General features: G+C 47.4%; 1 protein-coding gene across 2 annotated transcripts in view; it reads right to left on the bottom strand.

Moving 5' to 3' along the window:
- Positions 1-446: 446 nt before the first annotated feature.
- LOC145362283 (proteasome subunit alpha type-6-like) overlaps positions 447-19,758 on the bottom strand; it is a 77,102-nt gene continuing 57,790 nt past the window's right edge. For both annotated transcript variants that reach the window (XM_080218370.1, XM_080218369.1), the window contains exons 2-7: positions 12,814-12,908; positions 10,111-10,192; positions 8,409-8,564; positions 6,253-6,431; positions 2,643-2,737; positions 447-760 (exon numbers count right to left, since the gene is read on the bottom strand). In XM_080218370.1, the coding sequence (XP_080074496.1) occupies positions 703-760; positions 2,643-2,737; positions 6,253-6,431; positions 8,409-8,564; positions 10,111-10,192; positions 12,814-12,908 (665 nt within the window). In that variant the 3' untranslated portion in view covers positions 447-702. The remainder of the gene's footprint in view (positions 761-2,642; positions 2,738-6,252; positions 6,432-8,408; positions 8,565-10,110; positions 10,193-12,813; positions 12,909-19,758) is intronic.

Raw genomic sequence — 19,758 nt, 5'->3', positions numbered from 1 at the left:
GCGCCTTTTACAGCCTCAGAATGTCCCGAAGCACATTTCAGCCAATGAACCAACTTTGGAGTGTTGTCGCTGTTGTAAAGGGAGGAAATATGGCAGCCAATTTGTGCACAGCAAGCTCCCACAAGTAGAGACACTGGCATTGAACAGTGAAATATTTGTGACGGCGGTTGAGGGATAACTATTGGCTGGGACACGGGGGAGTAAGTTCCCCGATGTTCTTCAAAAAAAGCACCATGGGAGAGGGACCTGGTTTTGACTTCTCATCCAAAAGACAGCACCTCCAACACTGCCTCCCTCCCTCAGTACTGCACTGCAGTGTCTGCCTGCATGCAGATCCCCGGAGTGGACCTTTATTAATGGACTCTGAACAACCTTGAGCAACTTAGGAATCTTTTGGACATTAAAACAAGAGTCCAAGGCAGTTTATTCGAATATTAATTTTTTTTTTATTATGAGCAGCGCAGAGCACAGTGACATCGATTCTTCCCTTACAAAAAAATTACAGCAAATGTTTTCCGAATTGCAGTGATTTCTATATCCGCACACACACAGTCCAAAGTGGGTTAACAGAATGAAGGACAGATTTTTTTGTAAACATCCTGACCCAGTTATCTTGCTTCAAGGGCAAATCTCCCTGGATTTGTCTTCCTACTTTCCTGGAGTTTAGTTTTGGCACAGATTTCTCGGTGATCCGTGAAGGAGTTATTCTCTCTCTGCAATGTCCACGAGATGCTTTTCAATCTCGCTCTCACGGAGACTTCTGTGGGAGAGAAATGGGGGTGAATTTCTGGGGTGAGAGAGTAAAAAAAAGTCACCTCCCATCAGAGTTGCTGTGATGGTGGAACCCGCTAAGGGTTTGTATCAGACCTCAACGCAGTGTAGATCTTCCCTCCCTGCCCCCCTCCCCCGTCCCCTATCAATGTCTTCACTTGCGGGTGAAACTAAAACCAGGGGTTATAAGTGTAGTATAAGGGTCTGGTATACACAGGGATCATGTGGGGCGGATGCAGTACCACTGCCCCCTCCCTCAAACACACACACACGACCCAGATGTAGAGGTCATTGTGGTGTTGGGAAGAGATGTGTTCAAGATCTAGACATGGTTCCTTGTCTGTACCCTCTACAGTATATAGATTGTGACAAATCATAGAATCTCTACTGTGCAGAAGGAGGCTATTCGGCCCATCAGGTCTGCACCGACTTGTCGACAGACTATCCCAACCAGGCCCTTTCCCATGTATTTAAAAGAACAAAGAAAAGTACAGCACAGGGACAGGCCCTTTGGCCCTCCAAGCCTGTGCTGATCATGATGCCCCTAACTAAACGACAAAAAACCTTCTGCCCTTACTCGGTCCGTATTCTGCTATTGCCTCCCTATTCATGCACCCATCCACATGCCTCTTAAATGTTGCTAATGTGCCTGCTTCCACCACCTTCTCTGGCAGCGTGTTCCAGGTACCCGCCACTTTCTGCATGAAAATCCTCCCCTGCACATCTCCCTTAAATTTTCCCCCCTCACCTTGAACCTGTGCACCCCCCCCTTGTAATTACTTCACCAATCCCCATAATCATACATCTTTGGACACTAAGGGGCAATTCAGCATGGCCAATCCACCTAACCTGCACATCTTTGGATACTAAGGGACAATTTAGTATGACCAATCCACATAGTTTACACATCTTGGGACCTTAAGGGGCAATTTAGCAGTTTTTCTTATTGAATTTAAATTCCACCAGCTGCCGTGGTGGGATTCGAACCCGGGTCCCCCAGAATATTAGCTGAGCCTGTAGATTAATAGTCTAACGATAATACCACTAGGCCATCGCCTCCCTTTGCTGCCTCAATTATGCATGTTTTGCTCCTGTGTATAGAAGATTAAGGGATTGTCTATTTAAGATATTTAAGGAAATTAATGGATTGTTTAAAGGATCGAGTAGATCAGGAAATCATTTCCTCTAGGGAGAGGGTCCAGAACAGGAGGGCAGAACCCGAACATTACAGCCAGGCCATTCATTGGTGACAGTATCTGTGGAGACAGAATAGAGCCAACGTTTCGAACCTGGATGACCCAAAAAGAACTCAAAACACTGGCTCTATTCTCTCTCCACACAGGCTGTCAGGCCTGCTGAGATTTTCCAATATTTTCTGTTTTTGTTTCAGATTCCAGCATCTGCAGTATTTTGCCTTTACATTTATTGGTTTACGTTTTAAGTTTATTTATTAATTAGTGTCACAACTAGGCTTACATTAACACTGCAATGAAGTTATTGTGAAAATCTCCTAGTCACCGCACTCTTGTGTCTGTTCGGGTACACTGAGGGTCAATTTAGCACGGCCAATGCACCCTAACCTGCACGTCTTTCAGACTGTGGGTGGAAACCGGAGCACCTGGAAGAAACCCACGCAGACATGGGGAGAACGTGCAGACTCCACACTGACAGTGACACAAGCCGGGAATCGAACCTGGGTCCCTGACGCTGCAAGGCAGCAGTGCTAACCATTGTGCTGCTCAAAGAGTGGTCTTTGTCAGGGTCGCAGAATTAAGGAACACGCAGACCAGCCAAGATGCATTTAAATAGTGGAAACAGGCTCGAGGGGCTATATCTCTCCATTCCCAAGCCCATTCACAAGTTCTACAGACCTGAACGTGGGATTATCCGCAGTGACCACCCCGACTTCAATCTCTGTGGCTTTAAAGTCAAGTGCTAAGACTGTGGACAGACAGGAAATGGCGAGCTGGGGGGAGAGTTAAAACAAAAAAAAATCACATTTTTAACAAGAGATTCAAGTTTGGCGAGGACTTCCTCACGACAACATCTTACCTTTCATAAAATCATACAATCCCTTCAGTGCAGAAGGAGGACAATCGACCCATCGAGTCTGCACCAACCACTATCCCACCCAAGCCCTGTCCCTGAAACTCCACCCTGCTAATCACCATGTACCCATCCAGATGCTTTTTAAATGTTGCTAATGTGCCTGCTTCCCCCACCTCCTCTGGCAGCGCCTTCCAGGCATCCACCACTCTGTCTGAAAAATGTCCCCCACACATCTCCCTTAAACTTTCCCCCTCTCATCTTGAACACGTACTCTCCCCCACCTGTAATTACCATGCCCCCTAATCATACATCTTTGGACACTAAGGGGCAATTTAGCATGGCCAATCCACCCTAAACTACACATTTTTGGACACTAAGGGGAGGGTGGTGAATCTCTGGAATTCTCTGCGTGTTGAAGTGGTGGAGGCTGCCTCGCTAAATATTTTTAAGACGCGGGTTGATGGGTTTTTGGTAAGAGAGGGGATTAAGGGTTATGGGGAGAAAGCGGGACTGAGCCACGACAGATCAGCCATGATCTTATTGAATGGCGGGGCAGGCTCGAAGGGCTAGATGGCCTACTCCTGCTCCTATTTCTTATGTTCTTATGCCCACTCCACCTAACCTGTACATCTTTGGAATGTGAGAGGAAACTGGAGCAAAGAACAAAGAAAAGTACAGCACAGGAACAAGCCCTTTGGCCCTCCCTAGCTTGTGCAGATCATAATGCTCTAATGAAACTCACAAAGACATTGGGAGGACATGCAGACTCCACACAGTCACCCGAGGCTGGAATTGAACCTGGGTCCCTGGTGCTGTGAGGCAGCAACGCTAACCCACTGTGACGCCATGTCACCCCTGAATAGCAGCCCTTAAGAAATCAGAATGTGTAAATGGCGGAGCAAAGGTCTGAGACGTGTAACAGATGGCCTTGGTGGGGTGGGGTAGGGCAGGGGGAAAATGGGAGGAGAACAAGGTGGAGAGTGAGATTTCAAATAAAGGGGTCAAATGGAACAAAAATGAAGATTAGGAAAAAATGTAAATAAATAAGATAAAATGAAATAAAATAAAATCAATGGAAAAGGGGATGAAGATAGCATTCACACACTATTCCTGGCCCTCCTCCCCCCAGCCACAACAGTCTCCCCCTACTACCCCCCCACCCCACCAGGATCATCTGTTCCATGTCACACTGTTGCCCTTCATTCTGCCATTTACACATTCTATCTCTCAACAGCCGCCATTAGCACGTTTCCCAGCCTTGATCACCACCGTTTACATTCTCTTTGTCTTCTGTTTGTCAATTACCCTCCCCAGCCCCTCCGCCCTTACAGTGTTAATCCCGTCTTACTGTCTTTGTCTTCAGTTCTGATAAAGTCATCCCAAACTCGAAATGCTGGCTCTATTCTCTCTGGTAGTCATGATGTGGAGATGCCGGCGTTGGACTGGGGTAAAACAGAAAGAAATCCCAAAACACCAGCTTAAAGTCCAAACAGGTTTATTTGTGGCAAAAGTCGCAAGCTTTCGGGACAGGTTGTCCCTTCGTCAGGAGAACTCCCAACCACCGGATGAAGGGACAGCCTGTCCCAAAAGCTTGCAGCTTTTGCTACAGATAAACCTGTTTGGACTTTAAGCTGGTGCTGTGGGATTTCTTTCTATTCTCTCTCCACAGAGGCTGTCAGATCTACTGAGATTTTCCAACATTTTCTATTTTTGTTTCAGATTGCAGCACCTGCTTTAATCATTTAAAACCTGTTGATCTGGGCGTTAACATGTGTGTTGTGGGAGCTTGCTGCATGCAAATTGACTTTTTAAAAATTATTTATGGGACATAGGCATCGTTGGCTGGGCCAGAATTCACCACCCATCCCTTGTTGGCTTTGAGAAGATGGTGGTGAGCTGCCTTCTTGAACTGCTGCAGTCCTGAGGTGTAGGTACACCTACAGTGCTGTCAGGGAGAGAGTTCCAGGATTTTGGCCCGGAACAGCCGATATATTTCCAAGTCAGGATGGTGAATGACCTGGAGGGGAACTTGCAGGTGGTGCAGATCCCATGTACCTGCTATCCTTATCCTTCTAGATGGAAGTGGTCGTGGGTTTGGAAAGGGCTGCCTATATTTCATGACAATGAGGACACTGCAAACAAACTACTACATTGTCTGAAAAGATATAGAATCCTTACAGCCCAGAATGAGGCCATTCGGCCCATCAAGCCTGCAATGACAATCCCAACCAGACCTATCCCAATAACCCAAGTATTTGACCTGCTAGTCCCCCTGATGTTAAAGGTCAATTTAGCATGGTCAATTCACCTAACCTGCACATCTTTGGACACTAAGGGGCACTTTTGCATGGCCAAATCATCTAACCAGCACATCTTTGGAAACTAAGGAGCAATTTCGCATGGCCAATCCACTAACCTGCGCATCTTTGGACACTAAAGGGCAATTTAGCATAGCCAATTCATCTAACCTGCACATCTTTGGACCCTAAGGGGCAATTTAGCATGGCCAATCAACCTAATCCATATATTTTTGGACTCATCTTGGATATTCTGAGGTTGGGAAAGATGCTATATAAATGCACAGTGCTTCTTTCTTCTAAACCTTGGGTGGGTTGGTGGGGAAGGGGGGGGCACGGTGAGTGCCAGGGTGATAGGTCTTCATGGTGTTCCCACTGATCTTGTAATTTTGGCTGTGCTGAGGGTTAATTTAACTCCCTCCAACCAGCCGGCTGACAGATTATTTCTGGTTACCTCCCCAGGGGGCACAGACAGAGAGTACTCTCCAATTAAAACAGAAACTCCTTTTGAGTAATGAAGACTCTCAGCGACTCTCTGCCAAGGCGCGCAGCTACTCAAATAACCGCTACAAAAATGAGTGGCGGGAATTTTTTTATTTTGAATGATTAATATTGAAAAGTTGCATCGGTGAATCCAGCGTCATTTACAGCAAAAGGTTTGAGATGATTCCCCTCGCGCCCCCATCCTGCTCTCACCCTCCCATCGCCACCTTTCCTTGGGTGACCCCCCTCCCTGGCCGCTGGGTTGTCGCAAGGGTCGGCACGGTGGCACAGTGTTTAGCACTGCTGCCTCACAGCGCCAGGGATCCGGGTTCGATTCCCAGCTAGGACCACTGTCTGTGTGGAGTGTGCACGTTCTCCCTGTGTCTGCGTGGGTTTCCTTCAGGTGCTCCCGTTTCTTCCCACAGTCCAAAGATGTGCGGGTTAGGTGGATTGGCTGAATTGCGCCTTTGTGTCAGGGGTCTAGCTAGGGTAATTGTGTGGGGTTATGGGGATGGGTCCTGGATGGGATTGTGGTTGATGCAGACTCAGTGGGCTGAATGGCCCCATGCACTATAGGGATTCTATGTGACAGTAATAAATCAAATGAAAGGGTTAAAGTTCAACAAATCAGATAAGGGAATTAACTGCTTACCTCCACAGTGGCTTTGTAGGTGAGGTCTGGCTTCTTTTTAATCTTCTTTTCCAAGTGGCTGGCAGCTTCAATCTGTTTGACTCCTGCGCTGGTGGCCTTGAAGCCACAGAAGTAGCCGGCGGGGTCGGACTTGTACAGCTGGGGACCATATTCATCATCAATCGCTAACATGATCATACCTGCGGCACAAGGACTTGGGGTGAGGCAGGTTCAGCACGCTCCAACAAGTGGCTCTGACCCCTATGTACCGGGAGGCCTGTCAACTCACATCGGCCGCATTCCTGGAGGTTCCATGACTTCACCTGCCACCTTGAATGGCCCCACCCCTGTACTCCCACCAATGGCCCATTCTGTAGGTGTTGCTACCTTCTTTCCCATGGCTAGTTTTCCTCATCCAATTAGTTTCGGCTTGACGATTGGCAGGAACAAAATCCTTGCTCTCAGTTGCCGTAATGTAGAGCACGCAAAGATAGCTTTTTGTTCAACAAGCTTATTGGGATGCTACTGGGATTTGATGCTTTGAATTAGAAGGCGAGGCTGGATAGACTGGGACTTTTTTCTCTGGAGCGTAGGAGGCTGTGGTATGATCTTATAGAGATCTATAAAATAATGAGGGGCATAGATCAGCTAGAGGGGCTGAAGGGTCTTCTCCTATGCTAGCTCTCTTGAACAGCAGTCCTGACCTACAAATCATATCCAGCCCATTTCCTCTCATCCCAATAATTTCTTTCCTCCTTCAGGTATTTTATCTAATTCCACTTTTGAAGGTTATCATGGAATATGTTTCTGCCATACTTTCATTCAACTCACTCCAAATCCTAACAAGTCACAACGTGAAAAATTATTTTTCAGAGAACAGACTGTACTCAACCAGCGCATGCTTGCAAAAGCCGAAACAAAATCTCAGCATAATTAAGGACCCCATGCACTATGGACATTCTCTCTTCCTCCTTCAACCAACTCAAGAACAGCTTTCCTGCTGCCATCAGACTTTTGAATGGACCTACCTTGCATTAAGTTCATCTTTCCCTACACCCTAGCTATGACTGTAACACTACACTCTGCACTCTCTCCCTTCCTTCTCTATGAACAGTATGCTTTGTCCGTATAGCGTGCAAGAAACAATAATTTTCACTGTATGCTAATACATGTGACAATAATAAATCAAATCACAAATCAAATCAAATCAAAGCTGTGATTCTATGATTGGGCAGCACTTACTGAAGAATTCTGAGTACACTAACATTTAATTTCATTTTTTTTTAAATTACTTAGAGGATATAGGTGTCGCTGGCTAGGCCAGCATTTATTGCCTGTCCCTAATTGCTCTTGATCATAATGAATTCCGCTGGTAACATGGCTCATTTACACTTGTACAAGGGACGTATATTCATCGACCTGAACGCAAACTCTGCAAACAAAGGAAATATGTCCAAGCATTGAACTTCTGTTGAATTACCCAGGAGCACCCACTGCTTCCTCCATGTTATTGCTTCAGCTAATTAGAGTCAAGGTGCCAACCAATCATCACTCCTTCCCCCTGCAATATAAATTGCTGGAAATTTGACATTCTTGCATTTGTCCTGATGAGTGTGCGATGAAAAACTTTTGACAAGGTGTCTCCCTTTTCAGAGATATGAGAAACAATTTGCATGGTGGCACAGTGGTTAGCACTGCTGCCTCACAGCACCAGGGACCTGGATTTGATTCCTGGCTTAGGTCACTGTGTGTGCGGAGTCTGTATGTTCTCCCTGTGTCTGCATGGGTTTCCACTGGGTGCTCAGATTGCCTCCCACAGTCCCAAAGGTGTGCTGGTTATGTGGATTGGCCGTGCTAAATTTTCCCTCAGTGTACCCGAACAGGCACTGGAGTGTGGCAACTAGGGGATTTTCACAGTAACTTCATTGCAGTGTTAATGTACAGTAAGTAGTCTCACAACACCAGGTTAAAGTCCAATAGGTTTATTTGGTAACATGAGCTTTCAGAGCACTGCCCCTTCATCAGGTGAGACTCACGCTCCAAAAGCTTGTGCTACCAAATAAACCTGTTGGACTTTAACCTGGTGTTGTGAGACTATTTACTGTGCCTATCCCAGTCCAACGCTAGCAATGTTAATGTAAGCTTACTTGGGACATTAACAAATAAAATAAACTTACAGCATCCCAAAGGCCTCATTTCTGCGTTCTGAGTGTAAACCTGGGAGATGTCAGCCATCCGTTTACACAACATGTCCACTGGGATGTCATATCCGTATTTGTACTTCCAATTGCTGGCTTCGTAGCGAGCTCTCTGGACCTGGGAGCGACTATCCGCTGGATACATCAGACAGTGGGAATGGGGGAGGTCATAGAAAGCGAAGGAGAGAGTTACATTAAGAAACATTAGAAACAGGAGCAAGAGGAGGCCATTCAGCCCCTCGAGCCTGCTCCGTCATTCAATTCACTCAAGACTGAACTTCTATCTCATCTGCAGTTCCCTCGCCAGCCCCGTATGCCTTCATTCCTTTAGTATTCAGAACTCTATCAACTTCTTTCTTGATTATACTCAACTGCTGAGCAACAGAAACTCTCCAGGGTAGATTCGCAACCAAGACACTTCTCCTCAGTTCAAAATGACCGACCTCATCCTGAGACTGTATCCCCTAATCCTAGTTTCCCCTTCAGCAGGAAACATCCACCTAGCATCTAACCTGTCAAACCCCTAAACCCTTCTTTCAGAGGACCTGGGTTCAATTCTGGCATCGGATGACTGAGTGGAGTTTGCATGTTCTCCCTGTGTCTGCGTGGGTTTCCTCCGGGTGCTCCAGTTTCCTCCCACAGTCCAAAACATGTGCAGTTAGGTGCATTGGCCATGGTAAATTGCCCCTTAGTGTCCAAAGATGGGCAGGTTGGGTGGACTGGCCATGCTAAATGTGTGGGATTACAGGAATAGAGCAAGGAAGAGGGCCTGAGTGGGTTGCTCTGTCAGAGAGTCAGTGTAGACATGATGGGCCAAATGGTCTCTTCTGCACGTTAGGGATTCTATGATTCTATGATGTGAGTGAGAGTCAAGCATTTATTGCCCATCCCTAATTGCCCTTATAAAGGTAGTGCACAGCCGCCCTGTTGAACCTTTAGAGTCCGTGTGGTGTAGGTACCACACTCAGTGCTGTTAGGGAGAGGGTCCAGGATTTTGACCTAATGAGAGCCAATATATTTCCAAGTCACAGCAAGTGATTTGGGGGTCTGGTATCCATTGCCTGGAGGTGTGGTGGGCACAGGTTCAATCGAGAAGGCAATAGATGATTATTTGAATAGTAACAATGTGCAGGGGTACAAGGGAAAGGGCACGGGAATGGCACTAAATTATGATGCCCAGTTGGAGAGCCAGTGCAGACATGGTGGGATGAATGGCCTCTTTCTGCACCATAATGATTCTGTGAAGTCAGGATGGTGTGGGATTTTGAGGGGAACCTCCAGGTAGTGGTGTTCCCATGTATCTGCTGTCCTTGTCCTAGATAGTAGAGGTCACTGGTTTGGAAGGTTGAAGGAGCCTTGGTGAGTCGCTGCAGTGCATCTTGTATATGGTACACATGGCTACCAGTACGCACTGATAGTGAAGGGAGTAAATGTTGAAGGTGGTGGACATGGTGCCAATCAAACGGGGCTGCTTTGCCCTGGATGGTGTTGAGCTTCTTGAGTGTTGTTGGAGCTGCACCCATCCAGGCAAGTGGGGAGTATTCCCATCACACTCCTGACTTGTGCCTTGAAGATGGAGGACAGGCTTTGGGAGTTGGGAGGTTTTAAGAGTTGTGTTAAGCAGAGTTATTCTGCAGTCAAAAGAACTCAAATTGTAAACAAGGCATAAGAAATGTCTTACCTAGCATTCCAGTCATGACACAGCCAATCTTATCAGTCAGTCGATAAAGGTTCGTGACGGTACTGGCATCAATCAGCTTGTCCTGAAAAACAGCAACAAGCTAAATTACACAAAGCACTGCGGCTGCTGGAAATAGAACCACAGAATCCTACAGTGCAGGAGGAGGCCATTCAGCCCTTCCAGTCTGCACTGACATCAGTCCCACCCAGGCCCTCCTCTCTTCCCTATCCATGTAACCCTGTGCATTTAGCATGGTCGATCCACCTAACCTGCACATCTTTGGACTGTGGGAGGAAACCAGAGCACCCGGAGGAACCCCACACAGACACAGGGGAGAAAGTACAGACTCCATACAGACAGTGACCTGAGGCTGGAATTGAACCCGGGTCCCTGGCGCTGTGAGACAGCAGTGCTAACCACTGTGTCACTGTACCGCCCCAATAAGACTATATTTAAAAGTTTCTAGTTATTTGTCTGTGGCATAGTTCACAGTCAGCTGACCCATGATCCTGGTCTCTGGGAGCAGGGTTCATATTCATGAGATATCCCAGAAATGCATGGAGGGGTAAATCTGCTCTGGAAGTTCCGATTATTTGGCAATTGTCCAGGAAGTTCACACTTCCGTTGGACAATTATCCTGCACTCTGATACTCCCAAATAAAATCACACTCTTTAGATACTTCCAACTGTCTTACAGAAATTGTTACCCAGAAACAGTTAGAAGAAATGAAACTATTTCTAACTCCTAGGTAACTATCTCACCCTGACCCCGGGTGCTCCAGTTTCCTCCCACAGTCCGAAAGACGTGCTGGTTAGGATGCATTGGCCGTGCTAAATTCTCCCTCAGTGTACCTGAACAGGCGCTGGAGTGTGGCAACTAGGGGATTTTCGCAGTAACTTCATTGCAGTGTTAATGTAAGCCTACTTGTGACACTAATAAATAAACTTTAAAACATAAAATTCACAAGACCCCCTCCACTCCCAATTATACCCACCCCCTCCCAACTATGCCTACCCTACAATTGTCCTCCCCCCCTCAACCAGCCCATGACTGTCCTCCCAACCATCCCCCCCCGCTGACAACACCCCAAACCTCCAGACCATCCCTACACACATCTGAAAGACATGCTGATTAGGTGCATTGGCCATGCTAAATCCTCCCTCAGCGTACCCGAACAGGCACTGGAGTGTGGCGACTAGGGGATTTTTGCAGTAACTTCATTGCAGTGTTAATGTAAGCCTAATTGCCACACTAATATATAAACTTTACATTTTTACATTTTTGCAACTAGTAAATCGTCAAGCAAATTGTGATGAAAAGAAAATAAGGCTTTAATTCCCAGACAAAGTCTGCGGAAAGAACAAATTTGCATTCACATAGCGCCCTCTACATCCTCGCAAGTGGTTCTTAGCCAATGAATTATTTTGGAGTGCAGTTACTGTTGCTACGTCAGTTAGCAGGGTTACACACAGCAAGTTTCTACAAACACTAAATGAGTTTGTCACCATCTGGGTTTAACGAGTGGCGATTGGGACATCAGATGGGTGTTCCTCATCTTTGGCTTTAAGTTTCTTTCCGCCTCACTCCACACTCTTCTGTTCTTCCAACACAAGCCCCCTCTGACACTGGTCCTGTCACACTCCCCTTGTCCCCGCCACAGCCAATGGTGGCCTGGTAACCTCTCACTTAATCCTGACACTAACCTCTCTCCTTTTCTGAAACCCATGTTTCAACCAAGCTTTTTGTCACCGCCCCGCCCCCCCCCAAACCTCCAATCCCTCACCCCCAGCCCCCCCCATCCGCTCATAATCCTCTGATGCATCGTTTTGTCAGACTACAGCTCTGCTGAAGCACTTGGGGATGAACACGTAAAGGGTGCTACAAAAATGCAAATTGTTGTTGTTATTATGCACATGGAACTGGACTCCCACCAGAGTCAGCGATTGAGAGAGAGAGAGAGAAAGAGCAAGAGAGGCAGAGAGAGAGAGACAGGGAGAACATGAAAGGCAGAGAGAAGGAGAGGCAGAGAGGGAGAGAGAGAGAAAGACAGGGAGAGAGAGAGGGAGGAAGAGAGAGAGAGAGAAAGAGAAGGAGAAAGGGAGGCAGAGAGAAAGGGAGAAAGAGAGGCAGAGCGAGAGAGACAGGGAGAACATGAAAGGCAGAGAGAAGGAGAGGCAGAGAGAGAGAAAGACAGGGAGAGAGAGAGGGAGGAAGAGAGGGAGAAAGAGAAGGAGAAAGAGAGGCAGAGCGAGAGGGAGAGAGAGGGGGGGAGAGAGAGAGGAACAGAGAGAGGGACAGAGAGAGAGAAAGAGAGGGAAAAAGAAAGGGAGAAAGAGAGGGAGAAAGAGAAGGAATGAACAACAGGGATTGAGAGGGAGAGAGAAAGAGACAGAGAGAGTGAGAGACAGAGAGAGAGAGAGAAAGGCAGGGAGAGCATGAGAGGCAGAGAGAAAGAGAGGCAGAGAGAGGGAGAAGGACAGAGAGAGAGAGGCGAGAAAGAGAGAGAAAGGCAGAGAGAGAGAAAGAGAGTGTAAGAGGGAGAGAGAGTGTGTGTGTGTGTGTGTGTGTGAGAGAGAGAAAGAGAGACAGCAAGAGAGGGAGAAACAGAGCGAGAGAGACAGAGAGAGTATGAGGCAGAGAGAGAGAGAGAAAGAGAGCAAGAGAGACCATGAGAGAGGGATGTAAAAGATGTCTGTACCCACCGTCACCTTCTTCTGTGTTACAACGACGACAGAATCCTTTCCTCTCACGGCCACCGTTGTCAGGCCACTCTGGTGAATAGCTTTGAAAGCATATTCTGAAAAGAGCCAATGAGCTGGTTAGTCAGTGTGAAAATGATCCAAGAGGAACAAGCCCGGAAAGGAACAGTACGGCCTGCACCCACAGCGGCCAATTTCAATCGGGTAACATGGCAGCAAAAACTTTGGACAAGCCCATTTTTTGGCGTTTTAATCCACACCATTTTCCTCAGGCAAAATCACAACCTGAGCCAGTGAAAGGAGTTGTGTGATCGTAAAGTTCCTCCTGCCTTCATGATTGGACCATGTTAACCATGTGATATTGTCCTTCCAGAAACACAACAATGGCTGGCGGCTGAACTAAAATGGGTTCCGGGACCTTATTTGAAATCATATGCCAGAATTCCACCGCAAAGTGGTTAGCACTGCTGCCTCACAGCACCAGAGACCCAGGTTCGATTCCCGGCTTGGATCACTGTCTGTGTGGACTCTGCATGTTCTCCCCATGTCTGCATGGGTTTCATCCAGGTGATCCAGTTTCCTCCCATAGTCTAAAAGACGTGTGGGTTAGGTGAATTGACTGTGCTAAAGTGCCCCTTGGTGTCAGGGGGACCAGCTAGGGTAAATGCATGGGGTTATGGGGATAGGGCATGGGTGGGATTATTGTCAGTGCAGACCCAATGGGCCGAATGGCCTCCTGCACTGTAGGGATTCTGTGATTCTATAATGGAAAGGTATGTTGACCTCGGGTGAGATTTTCGCGTCTCGACTTAAGCGAGGCTATAAAATCCTGCCCATAGAGTTATTATGGCCAGAAGGAGTCCATTCGGCCCATTGAGTCCATGATGGATCCCTGTAGAACAATTCCCCAGTCCCCCTGTTCTATCCCCGTATGGCTGCAATTTTATTTCCCTCAAACGCCCATCTGATTTCCTTCTGAGATCATTGGCTGTCTTTGCTGTCACCAGCCTCATGGGCAGAGAGTTCCAGGTCACTACCACTCGCATTCTTCCTCACATCCCTCCCCCCACCATCGTATCTCATGCGCAAACATCTTAACTCTCCTCCTAAATTATCTAGACATCTTCCTTACTTTTTTGGGATATTGATTGAGGAATAAGTATTAGACAGGACCCTCAGGAGAATCTCCCTCCTCTCTTCTTCAGATAATGCTGTTGGACCTTTCAGGCCACTTCCAGGACAGGCGGGACCTTATTAAATGTTTCACCTTGAAAGACGGACCCTCTGACAGTGCAGCACTCCCGCAGTACTACACAGGGCATGTTAGTCTGGATTACCCTGTATCTTCAATCTTCTGAGTAAGCTATATATAGACAATTTCAAAACTTCAGATGAAATGGTGCGACGACAATTATCTCTCAATTTCAGCAAAACGAAGGAGATTGTCATCGACTTCAGGAAGTATAGTGGAGGATATGCCCCTGTCTACATCGACAGGAAAGAAGTAGAAAGAGTTGAGAGCTTCAAGTTTTTAGGTGTCCAGGCCACCAACAACCAGTCCTCATCGCCCCCGTGCTGACACTCTAGTTAAGAAAGCCCACCAACACCTTTACTTTCTCAGGAGGCTAAGGAAACTCCAATATGATTCTCACCAACTTTTACTGATGCACCATAGAAGGCATCCTTTACAGACGTATCACAGCTTGGTATGGCTCCTGCTCTGACCAAGACTGCCAGAAACTATAAGGGGTTGAGAGCGTAGCCCATCACGCAAATCAGCCTCCCATCCATTGACTCGGTCTACACTTCCCACTGCCTTGGAAAAGCAGCCAGCATAATCAAGGGCCCCACACACCCCGGACATTCTCTCTTCCACCTTCTTCTGTCGGGGAAAAGGTACAAAAGTCTGAGGTCACGTACCAACCAACTCAAGAACAGCGTCTTCCCTGCTGCCATCAGACTTATGAAGGGACCTACCATATATTAAGTTGATCTTTCTCTACATCCTAGCTATGACAGTAACACTATATTCTGCAATCTCTCCTTTCCTTCTCTCCTATGTACTCTATGAACAGTATGCTTTGTCTGTATAGCGTGCAAGAAAAATACTTTTCACTATATCCCAATACATGTGACAATAAGAAATCAAATCAAATCATCAGAACGATCTCTTTAGAAAACAACTTCTGTTTATTTAGCACCATTAACGATAGGTAGATCCCAAGGTGCTTTGTAGGGACTTTATAAAGCAAGATATGACATAGAGCCTAGTCAGGAGAAATCAGGGAAGGTGTTCTTTGGTCAAAGAGGAAGGTTAGACGTAGCATCATAAAGGTGGAAAATGAGGGAGAGAGAGGTGGAAAGTGGGATAGAATTCCAGGCAGCTGAAGGCAAGGCCAGTAATCATAGAATCCCTACAGTACAGAAGGAGGCCATTCTGCCTATCAAGTCTGTACCAACCACAATCCCACCCAGGCCCTATTCCATTAACCCCACACATTTAATCCTCCTGTTAATCATCCTTACACTAGGCTCATGGCAGCACAGTAGTTAGCACTGCTGTCTCACACTGCCAGGGACCCAGGCTCAATTCCTGTGTGGAGTTTGTACATTTTCCCTGTGTCTGCATGGGTGTCCTCCCACACTGCAAAGGTGTGTGGGTTAGATGGATTGGCCATGCTAAATTGCTCCTCAGTGTCCCAAGATGTGTAGATTAGGTGGATTGGCCATGGTAAATGTGTGGGGTTACAGGAATAGGGTGGGGGGAGAGGACCTGGGGTAAGATACTCTGTCAGAAAGTCGGTGTAGACTTGATGGACTGAATGGCCTCTTTCTAAGTTTAAGTTTATTTATTAGCGTCACAAGTAGGCTTACATTAATACTGCAATGAAGTTACTGTGAAAATTACCTAGTTGCCACACTGCGGTGTCTGTTTGGGTTACCGGAGCACCCGGAGGAAACCCATGCAGCCACGGGGAGAATGTGCAGATTCCACACAGACAGTGAGCCAAGCTGGAAATCAAACCCCGGTCCCTGGCTCTGTGAGGCAGCAGTGCTAACCCACTGTGCCACCGTGCTGCCCCTGCACTGTGGGGAATTCTATCCATAAAAAAGCTGAGGCTTTCAGGGGAAGATGAACTGAGATAGGTGTGATCTGGGGTGATGATACTGCGGTGGAAAATGGTGGTGTTAGTAATGGTGCAGGCTGAGGTAGAAAGTTCACCTCAAGGTCAAAGCTCAAGCAAGGATCAACCGGTACGAGTAGGAAGTTTATTAGTGTAATGCGATTGGTTAAAGTTTCCCCATGGCCACAATGCTTCCTGGAAATCCAGGAACCTTCATTGCTGGGTCTCTAGAGTAACAGAAAATAGGTGTAAACATTCTGCGTTACAAGCCTAATGCTAATAATTAACTGAAAGGAGTGTCTGCAAAGAACAATCTTCACAGCAAGCAGTCTCCCCTCTCCACAAAGTTGGCATTTTAAGTCAGGAATTTCCCTTCCCGAGGTGTGGGGTGTGTGTACTTGTGGAGATTGCCTATTAAAGACTGATACATTAACAGTTCATTAATGGCACAGTACAAAGATTATTTAAACAAATTAACCACAATCAACCATGTTTTAATCTCAGTCAATCTCAGTTATTCATATATATTTGATTCCGTTGTTGCTGGTGATGTTATTTATTTGTCTGTTGTCATTTTATTATTGTTACCGATGGCTATGTTTGTCTGAACCCTCCACCAAACTTACACCCCTCCCTATCTCCATAACCTCCTTCAGCCCCCACAACTCTATCTCTGAAACCTCCTCCAGCTCCTGACACCACTTAGCTCTGTAACCTCCTCCAGTCCTACACCCCCTCCCAATCTCTGTAACCTCCTTCAGCCCCCACAACTCTCGCTATCTCTGAAACCTCCTCCAGCTCCTGACACCCCTTCCTGGCTCTGTAACCTCCTCCAGTCCTACACCCCCTCCCAATCTCTGTAACCTCCTACAACCCCCACAACTCTCGCTATCTCTGAAACCTCCTCCAGTCCTACACCCCCTCCCAATCTCTGTAACCTCCTTCAACCCCGACAACTCTCGCTATCTCTGAAACCTCCTCCAGCTCCCACATCCCTCCCTATCTCTGTAACCTCCTCCAGCCCTACACCCATCCCTATCTTGTAACCTCCTCCAGCCCCGACACCCCCTCCTTATCTCTGTAACCTCCTCCAGCTCCCTACATCCCCTCCCTATTTCTGTAATCTCCTTCAGCTCCCTACACTCCCTCTCTACCTCTGTAACGTCCAGCCTACACCCCCTTCCGATCTCTGCAGCCTTGTCCAGCCCTACAACCCTCCCTATCTCTGTCACCTCCTCCAGCCCTACACCCCTCTATCTCCATAACCCCCTTCAGCTCCCACAACTTGAAACCTCCTCCAGCTCCCTACACCCCCTCCCAATCTCTGCAACCTTGTCCAGCCCTACACCCCTCCCTATCTCTGTAACCTCCTCCAGCCCTATACCCCCTCCATATTTCTGAAACCTTCTCCAGCCCCCGTAACCCTCCCTAGCTCTATAACTCCTTCAAACCCCACAACCCTCCCTATCTCTGTAACCTCCTCCAGCTCCCTACATCCCCTCCCTATCTCTGTGACCTCCTCCAGCCCTACATCCCTCCCTATTTGTAACCTTCTCCAGCCCTATACCCCTCTCTATCTCTGCAACCTCCTTCAGCCCTATGCCCCCTCCCTATCTCTGTAACCTCCTCCAGCCCCCCCGTGACCCTCACTATCTCAGTAACCTCCTCCAGTCCCCACAACTCTCCCTATCTCTGTAACCTCCTCCAGTCCCCAAAACCCCCCCTTTATCTGTAACCTCCTGCAGCCCAGAAGAAACCCACACAGACAGTCACCCAAGGCTGAAATCAAAACTGGGTCCCTAGCACTGTGAGGCATCAGTGCTAACCACCGCGTCACCTTGCTGTCTGAGAGAGTGCTACCTACATACAATATAAACATTCTGCAGCCAGCTATATGAATATATTTATTACATATGATTAAGAATATCCCAATAATTTTCTCGTAACTTTTCATAGAATCTCCACAGTGCAAAAGGAGGCTCTTCATCAGAGCATTCAGGCGGCACGGTGGCACAGTGGTTAGCACGGCTACCTCACAGTGTCAGGGACCCGGATTCAATTCCCGGCTTGGGTCACTGTCTGTTCAGAGTTTGCATGTTCTCCCCATGTCTGCATGGGTTTCCTCTGGGGGCTCCAGTTTCCCCCCACACTCCAAAGATGTGCGGGTTAGGTGGATTGGGCCATGCTAAATTGCTCCTTAGTGTTAGGGGGACATCAGGGAGATTAGTAGAGTAAATATGTGGGGTTATGGGGATAGGGCCTGGGTGGGATTGTTGTCAGTGCAGACTCGATGGGCTGAATAGGGATTCTATGATTCTATTCTAATAGAGGATATTAATTTTCATAATTCCAGGGCAATCCTGGAGAGTTGGCAATCCTGAATGGAGGTGAGGGGGACACTGACTGCACTTTTTCTGTGCATGGAGGTGGACAAGATTTCAAACTTGGCTGATGGGAATAAAAATAAAAGTTCAGCCATTAAAATGGGCTGAATATTAATGCAGTAGTCGGCCATTTAGCCCTCAAATCTGCTCTGCCATTCGATACGATCATGGCTGACCTGACTGTGACCTCAACTCCACTATCTGCTCCCCTACCAGACTCTTGCAATCCAAATCTGTCTAATTCAGCTGAGATTATATTCATGACTCAGCCCTCACTGCTTCCTGGTGGAGAGATTCCCACAGACTCTCTGTGATGTAGAAAATTCTCCTCCTCCTCTCACAAAACCACAGCACTGTTACAGCACAGAAGGAGGCCATGAGGCCCACCGTGTCTGCACTGGCTCGCTGAAGGAGCATCCTGATTTAGTGTTTCTATTCAAGTAATCATCTAGCGCCCTCTTGAATGTGCATTCCAGACCCAACCACGGATAGAGTCACAGAGGTATATACCATAGAAAAAAGGCCCTTCAGCCCATCACATCAGCGCTGGTCAAAGACAAACCACCCAAATACTCTAATTCCATTTTCCAGCACTTGGTCCATTGTATACTTGGCATCGCAAGTGCACAGCTGACCATTGACGCTCAGTAGCAGCAGTGTGTACTATCTACAAGATGCAATGCAGCAATTCACCAAAGATCCTTAGACAGCACCTTCCAAACCCATGACCACTAGAAGGACAAAGGCAGCAGATACATGGGATCACCACCATCTGCAAGTTTCCCTCCAAGCCACCCCCGTTCTGACTTGGAAATATATCAGCCGTTCCTTCGCAGTTGCTGGGTCAAAATCCTGGAATTCCCTTCCCATGCCATTGTGGGTCAACCCACAGCACATGGACTGCAGCGATTCAAGAAGGCAGCTCACCACCACCTTCTCAAGGGCAACTAGGGATGGGTGATAAATGCTGGCCCAGCCAGCAACGTCCATGCCACACAAATGAATAAAAAAACTTCTTAAACATTAAGGGTATCAGCCACCCTTTCAGGCAATAAGTTCCAGATCCCCACTACCAGCAGCACAGTAGTTAGCATTGCTATCTCACAGCGTCAGAGACCAGAATTCGATTCCTGGCTCAGGTCACTGCCTGCGTGGAGTTTGCACGTTCCCTCTTTGTGTGCATGGGTTTCTTCCGGGTGCTCCGGTTTCCTCTCACACTCCAAAGATGTGCGGGTTAGGTTGATTGGTTATGCTAAATTGCTCCTTAGTGTTGAGGGGGAACTAGCAGGGTAAATTCGTGGGGATAGGGTCTGGGTGGGTTGTTGTCAGTGCAGGTTTGATGGGCCAAATGGCCTACTTGCTGCACTGTAGGGATTCTATGATCTCTGTCTTCAGTGGAGAAGCTCTTATTTAGTCTCCCCTCAATCTAGGCACCCTGT

The sequence above is a fragment of the Carcharhinus amblyrhynchos genome, unplaced genomic scaffold, assembly GCF_965287045.1.
Source record: "Carcharhinus amblyrhynchos unplaced genomic scaffold, sCarAmb.v2.hapA scaffold_37, whole genome shotgun sequence".
NCBI classification, from domain to species: Eukaryota; Metazoa; Chordata; class Chondrichthyes; order Carcharhiniformes; family Carcharhinidae; genus Carcharhinus; species Carcharhinus amblyrhynchos.
Note: the sequence above shows the minus strand (reverse complement) of the source record. Positions and strands in the feature narration are given on the sequence as shown.